The sequence below is a fragment of the Physeter macrocephalus genome, chromosome 18 (genome assembly GCF_002837175.3).
Source record: "Physeter macrocephalus isolate SW-GA chromosome 18, ASM283717v5, whole genome shotgun sequence".
NCBI classification, from domain to species: Eukaryota; Metazoa; Chordata; class Mammalia; order Artiodactyla; family Physeteridae; genus Physeter; species Physeter macrocephalus.
This window is the reverse complement of record NC_041231.1, coordinates 22,430,183-22,438,095: the sequence shown is the minus strand read 5'-3', so window position 1 is coordinate 22,438,095 and position 7,913 is coordinate 22,430,183. Positions and strand designations below refer to the sequence as shown.

The 7,913-nt window shown below is 42.5% G+C and overlaps 1 protein-coding gene across 2 annotated transcripts in view; it reads right to left on the bottom strand.

The window, feature by feature from the left end:
• Positions 1 to 7,913, bottom strand: part of RYBP (RING1 and YY1 binding protein) — a 78,476-nt gene that overhangs the window by 69,889 nt on the left and 674 nt on the right. Inside the window, exon 2 of one of the 2 annotated variants that reach the window (XM_024123833.3) lies at positions 7,127 to 7,252. In XM_024123833.3, the coding sequence (XP_023979601.1) occupies positions 7,127 to 7,252 (126 nt within the window). Of the gene's footprint in view, positions 1 to 7,126; positions 7,529 to 7,913 lie in introns of those variants that run through there. The other variant, XM_028478509.2, reaches the window with a different exon arrangement.

The following is a 7,913-nucleotide window of genomic DNA, read 5'->3' as shown; positions in this document are numbered from 1 at the left end:
TGTGCTCCGCGGGGGGAGAGGCTGGGGCAGGGACAGGCCCGTGTACCGGAAAAAAAAAAAAAAAAAAAAAAAAAAAAAAAAGAGTCAGCCAGGCTACAAGGAAATAGGAGCATTTTAGAAGAAATACAGAGTAAAAGAACGTGTGAAGGTATGGAAATGAGACATCATGGTCCATGCTAGGAAAACACCAAGGAGTTCGGTATGAAACACCCACATGCTGTGTGTGGAGGGCAGATTGCAGTGGTGGCAGGCTGCTTCCAGAAATTCTAAAGAAACGGTAGAGGACCAAATCAGAAGCCCCTTGTGATGCTCAGGATTTGAACTTTACCCTAAAAGCAATGAGAACCAGGAGATAATTTAAGCTGTCCAAACGGAGAGGCCCAAGAACCAGTCGGATCTGTTTGTCACGTGTATGTGTACATGGGGGTGGTGACAGGTGGTTAATAAATAGTATCTGGGAATTACCAGCCTGTGAACAGAAGTGGAAAGGTACGGGTGACATCTAAGGAGAGTGAACAGTTAAAAAGGAGGTAGGAGGAGGCAAAGAACTAACTAACTTGTAACAACCTGTACAACAAACCCTACATCCAAGAACAAAAAAGGCCTAGTTCAAACCTCAGATTCAGTGAGGCCTTCCCCAATATACCCCATATACTGTCTCTACCTCCTGTAAAAAGCACTTAGGGTCTCTACCAGGTACCCATTCACTCCATGCCTACCATGGCATTCACACCACTGGCTATCTTTTTATGGTCTTATCTTTTCAACAAGTTTGTTAGGTTCCTTGTTTATTCAACCAGTGCCTTGAAATATAAATGACCGATGAACAATATTACTCACGAGAGCCAAAAGTTTACTCCATTTGCATACTCCACAAAATTCCACACACCAGGTTTTATTCCTTTCACCTAATGATGTGTGGATTTTATGCTGCCGCTGGGAGGAGATGGCTGTGTTCAACTGTGTAGCTAATGAACAGAAGGTGCAGAGAGATCCCATCTCTCGAATGTGTTAGGGGTCTGTATGTAGAGTTGAGCTCTAAGATATTCTTAGGATAAAACAGCAGTGGTTGACTACACAAGAACCACACACAACATGGATATTCACAAGCATAACAATGAGTGAAAAAAGCCAGACCCAGAAGTGTACATACTTTATGACTCCACTTAAATAAAGTTCAAAACCAAGCAGAACTCATCTCCAGTGCCAGAAGTTTGGATAGGGGTGGGGTAGGGGGAAGTGACTGCAGCGTGAACAAGGGGCGTCTGGGTCCTGGTAATGTTCTGTTTCTTAATCTGGGTACCGGTTACACAGGTATGCTCACTTTGTGCAAGTTCATCAAGCCTTACAATTATGATTTGTGCACTTCTCTGTATGTACACTACAGTTCAAAAAGCTTACTTAAAAATAAACAGGCAAAAAGAAAAGAAAAAACAGAAGGAGAGATAGTGATAGGAAGCATAAAGGAAGATGTCACAAAGAGAAAAGGCCCTGGCGATGGGACAAGAGGGCAAATGAGAACCACAGTGACTGTAGAATGTTCTACTTCAAGCTGTAAAGGAGACTTTGGGAGACCCACTATTCCCTAAAGTACTAAGGAACCGAATTAGTGCCGATAAGTATTTTCGTAAACTACAGCCACTTGGAATTTCTTCAGCATCTACGGAAGCACACAATAAATACATGATGCATGAAAAAATAATACATACTGAATCGATTCAAAACCTCCCATCCTAGTAACAGCTGACCCTTGAACAACATGGGTTTGAACTGCGCAGGTCCACGTATACACGAATTTTTTTCAACAAACACATACTACAGTACTACACAGTCCGTGGTTCGTTGAATCCACAGATGCAGAACTGCAGATATGGAGACCAACTATGGGACTTGAGCAGCCGGGGAAATCCGTGGCAGGTCCTGGAACGAATGCCCCTCAGATACCAAAGGACAAGTGTTACGTGGATTTTCAATTATGCACAGGGGGTAGGTATCAGCGCCCCTCACATTCCAGTTGTTCAAGGGTCAACTGCAACAGGATATACTGGCATGGTACCTGGCCAGACTTTAGTTGAGTAGCCTATGCAGAAAGGCTTGAACTCTAAACTGTCCCCCACCAAATGAGCTAACTGGCACAGGTAAACCTCCAGAAATAACTATCCCCTTGCTCCAAAAGAAAGCAGCTTTAGTGTTTCCTAAAAAGGCAAATGTGTATCTCGACACTGTCTACAAAGCAGTCGCTCTGCCCAGTACTCACCACTCTGTAGTTCCCTTTTCTGCTCTAATTTCTTCGGAGCTCTGGTCTCTAGCTGAAATGATCTTATTCTTCTGTTCACTTGTTTATTTTCCTGTCCTTGCCGTAGTACTTTAAGCTCCATGGGAACAAAGATCTCATCTGTCTGTACACCACTGTACACCCAGAGCCCAGATGTCTGTGTGCTCAATAAAAACTTGTCAACTACCCAGGTAATTTACTTTAAGGTCACCAAGTGTACATAAGATCAAGTCAGTACTAATAAATCAGTTAAGTCCAGTGTAATAGCAAACACAAAATAAATTATCACTCCGTTTCTGGTAAGAGTGATCTCTAAACCTGTACCCGCTTTTGTATCAGCTTCGAGGCCGAAAGGTTTGACAAGGTTTGATGATTTGGAGGATCGGTAATTTTTCTATGTATTTTATGGAGAAATTTTACAAAAGACAAACACTACAATAAAGCCAATGTGGCCTAAGGAGCAGAACCACTGTGGCGAGTGACCCAGAACCGCGGGGAAGGGCCTGGCTCCTCTCTAGGTCAGGCACCCCTCTGCTTTCTGGGAGGCTTCCTATCCGAAAAGTACCACAGGATGATGCTCTTCTGAAGCTTCCAGCAAAGATCAAAACTTTCACATTTCACTAAATATGTGTGTTTTCCCCTAAAACTTCTAAAATACTTCATGACTAGTCAAGAGACTTTCAACTGTCAAGGTATCTCAATTTAAGAGGAGAAAAAGTCCAAAGTTACAACTGCAAAGAATCAGGGAGTTCCTGGACAAGGAAAATATTTTACATACAAACAACTGAGTACTACCAACTTCCCATTCAATATCCTTAGTACCAGAGTTTTTTTTTTTTTTAAAGCCACACAATCTTATTACACATCTAAAGCGAATTCTGCACTTTTACTTGTCTGTAAAAACTCTAACTACAGTACATTTTTCAGGGGAATAGTATTCAGTGCAGCACTATTATCAAAGAACCACTAATCAAGAAGAAGTGCAGCAATATTTTAGCAATATTAATTTTACAATAGAGATCATTGCATTCAGAGAAATAACAAAACCAAAAGAAAAATATATTTCATTTATCACCATGTCTAGGAAGTTACTCTGCCCAATACTAAAAAACTTCAACTTAGCAGAACAACGGTTAGGTAAATTTGTGAGTTTGTGGTTTTGTTGGTTTTCTTCCTTTTAAAAGCTGATATCCTCTTTCATGAGACGGGCAAAGTGGGCTGGGAAATACTACTTCGGCTATCACCTAGGGAAGGGGTAGTGTTTCTTTCCCACTCACCACCACCTTCCGTAGACACTCCTTTATTTACTACCTTGAAAGGCTCAGAGTACATCAGCACAGTGGGGAGGCGAACTTTTCAGCTGCAGGTGCCTCCTCCATGCTCTAGTGTTAAAGACTTCGTAAAAGTGTATCCCAGAACAGGCATGAGGAAGCCATTCAACGCGATAGGAATGTACTAAAACTGGTTTGTGGTGATGGCTGTACAACTTTTTAAAATTACCAAAAATCACTGAATTGTACACTTATACAGTTGGTGCATCATATGGTATATAAATTATGTCTCGATAAAACTATTTAAAAAAACAACCAGCAGGGTAGAGAGCGGAACAGTATAGGTGGAAAAAGGAGTGTATTTAAGAACTAAACAGACCCAAAACAAAACTGGTAATACATCCAAAATAAAGCTCTCCACTGCCCCCTGAACCTCCAAGTAGCCTATTAAGTATTGCCTCCTTCTTCCCTTAACACATTCCTTTCGAGCTTCTGACCCTCTGCTCTAAGCTGCTACAAAAAGAAGAAAAGACCTTCTGAATCACTTTCACGACTCCACCCGCAGAATTAAATTTATCTGGTACACATGGCAATAATAGTGAAAGATGGCAGGTAATTCTGTAAAATCAATTCTTCTTATCCAGAAGAATTGAGGGGAGGGGGAATTCTTCTAATTGATGCCCAAGCCAGACTACTCAGACCTCCCGTAGCACTTTACTTATACCTCTCTTAGAGCCTTTATAACTTGGATTACGGCCGTTCCTATACATGTCTTACCAACCTTTTAACACCCTCCTCCCATCCCCAATGTCTTCAGCAGACTCTTTCACACCCTAGTAATTTAACAAATGTTCTTTGGATGAGTGGCAATATTTTCCTAATGAAACTGAGGAATATCAATTCTATTCTCAAAGAATAAATACAGTTCTATGTCCTACTGGACTATAACTAATTCAAAGCTGACTTCCTTGCTTGATTGGTAGACGGATGATGGCAACGACAGTGACAAGAATGATGAACAAACTCCAGAATTACCACTGGCTACCCAACCAGCGAGGCTGTTATAATACAAAACATCGGCTCAGAGCAATAAAACCCAATTTCTATGCCAGTCAACAGGTTAGAAGTCCTTTTACTACTTAAAAATTATTCTTAAAATCACTAATTTTTGCCTATTACCCATCATCCAAAACCCAACAAGTTTTCTACTGCCATCAATACCAAGTCTGATTAAAACTATACAAGGCAACAAATGTCAAATCTTTGTTGTATCAAGAAAATTACACACACACACAAAAAAGTCCCAGGAAAAAAACAAAGCAGTAGTAACTAGTGTCACAGAAAAATTAACCAACAGTTAATACACTGGACAACACAGGAGGAAAATCTGTGAAATTCACCCTTCCACATGAAACCCATCCACAGCATAAAAAAGCCAAATGTTATTTGCCTTTTTATCAATGACTTCTAGAACAAAATCTTTTATAAAGACTTCCAGATCTAATACATGAAAATATTGACAATAACCAAGATGAAATTAAGTTATGTAAAAGTATCATGAGTTGGTAAGAATTTAAATCCTCAGATCTCTAAAATCTGTGTTCAAATCCTACACAACCACAGACCTAAAAAAGTCACAGACAGATAGTAGGTGAGTATCCTGTTCCTGAAACATTTTCATTATGAGTAATTTAATATATTTGTTAAAAAAAACATTTCCAATGTTGTCATCTGTGACTCTGAAAAAATTTTAAACATCTATATTGTTTTTAAAATCAAAACCTTCCACGTGCTTCCAAAGAGCTGATGAGTCAGATTTTTTTTATACGTGTAGAAACTGAAATGCACTTTATTATGAGATAATTATTCCCAGCAATACATTGGATGTAAACTTTTGAATCTGCTTTAAGTTTCTCTTCACCAGTAAAGTTCTCAAGTTCTTAGGAGTTTCCTAGTCATTTACTTTAACATCATCTACGGTAACACTCAAAGCAAAACCACAATAAAGAGGTTTGGCCTCTGAGGGATTCTACATGTAAAAAAACATTACTCAAATAAAATACAATCACTATTGCTTTAAATAACAAATACATTTCTAAACTTTCATGGTATTTGATGGAATTCCCTGTTTTAGACAGCAAAACAAAATCTACTAAGATCCCAATGAGTGTTTCTTATTTTAACTAAATCTGCTCTATGATAATACAAAATATTGATATGAATTTACTTTAAAAAGTACCTATGGGGGGGGAAAAGTACCTATGGGGAAATATTTTTAGTTCTGGAATATTTTTATTCAAAAGTCTCAGTATTTAGACTTAGTGGAATTCACAAAACTGTTCCACCAGTAATTGGACAAAGTTGCCCAATATCCTATTTATTCCCAGGTATAAATAAAGCAATGAAACCCTAACAGAACACATTCATTTAGCCAAAGAACAATAACCAGTTAGAACTGTGCAGTGCTACTACACGGTCATGCTGGAACGCCAATTTAAAAACAAGTACCTGACGAAGTGAGACTTTTGGCAATCAACTTTAAAGACCCCCAAGGAACTCGCTCATTCTGTCTTTCTCTCTCCCTCTCCCTCTCTCTCTCTCTCTCTCTCTCTCACACACACACACACACGCGCGCGCGCACACACACACACACACACGGCCCCCCCAATGTCTGCCCAGTAAATGACATAAAGAATAGTTTTTAACTTCAAACTCTAATCACTGAAACAAATTCCAGTTACAAGTTAAAAGATGACCGGAAGACTACAAAATCAGCTTCCACATTTCATTCAAATATATCTAAATGTTAAATCTGGAGTAGTTCAACTCGTTTTGATACCACACAGTTTACCACCTTCACTAAAATGAGGAATTCCTTCAACATTCTTTTCATTTTAATAAAGCTTTAAACAGAAACTTCAGTATAATCACACTATTCATTCTACATTTTGCAAAAATCGTCCTCCATCACCATTTCTCATAAGCTAATCAGAAACACACACACACACACACACACACACACAGTTCAGTCTTCCAAAAAATGCACTTTCTTTATCAAACCCCAGCATTTATCTTCAAGTGCAAGGAAAACAAAAAAAAGACATTTGCAGTTCAAGACAGGAAAAGAACAACCACCGCGTTACTGTACAACCACCACCAAATTTCTCAGGGAAGAGAAGAATAATTCAGGACAGGCAAATTAAAAACATTATGCACATGGCAAAAATAAAAGGTCCAATGTCCTACAATCCATAGCAAAGCTTCCTCTCTTTTGGAGCCAATACCAATAAGCCAACGGATACAAGTGTCAAATAAATCCAGCGTCTGTTTGAAACAAGACGAAACCTGGAAAAATTCCCTCCCATAAATCAGTGAACATGAGGCTTTTTACACCCAACATGAAATATACACAACCCAAACCGACATCATCCCCCCCCACCCCACCCCGCACGTACAGAAAAAGCCGTAATCAACAAGTTGGAAAGAAGGCAGAAAGTAGAGCTCACAACCCTATACCCCCACCTTAAAAAAAAAAAAAAAAAAAGCCCTATAACAAAAGGTAACACAGATCTTCAAGTACCTGGTGGAGGTGCCTTTCCTCACATCGCAGATGCTGCATTTAAAGGCTTCGGCGCTGTTTCTGAAGGTGCAGACGCTACAATCCCAAAAGCCTTCGTCTGCGGCAGGTTTTGCTTGTCTTTTTGGCCTTCAGAGGAGTGAGGAGTGGGGGAAAGGGGAGGGAAGAGTCAGGGAGCAGGAAAAAGGGGGAGAGACAGCAAAACACAGGCGCTGGTGAGCCGTCGTAATTTCGCAGGAATCCGGCGCTGGAAACTTCGCCCTGGCGACCACCCACCCACCCTTTTCGGGGCCGAGAAGAGGAACCGGGGGAGGGAACGGGGCGCCCCCACCGGCACCATGCAGCCTCCGGCCCCGGGCCGTGCTGCCTCGCACAGTAGGCGGCGGCGGCGCCCCGGGAAGGGCCGCGGCGGGCGCAGGAAGCGGGCGGACTTGTGGACTTGAGTGGGGCTGGGGGGGCCGGGAGGGGAACCGCGGGCCGGATCTGGAGGGGGCGCGCAGGGACAGCCCGAGGCCGGCGGCGGGGAGTGGGCCGGCTCCTTCCCTCTCCCCTCCCAAGCTCGCGTCCTCCCTCCCTCCCCACCTGGTTAAATCTCCCTTTGTCTGGGAGGAGTGGCGGCGGCGGCGGCGGCGGCGGAGGGCGGCTGAGGAGGAGCCGCCATGGCTGCGGCGCGCACGGCCGCCGGCCCCGAGCGGGAGCGACACCGCCTCCCGCCGCCGCCGCCACCGCCCGCCGCCGCCGCCTCCCCCCCCCCCCGCCCCTCCCCCCCCGCCGCGCCCCCCCCCCCCCC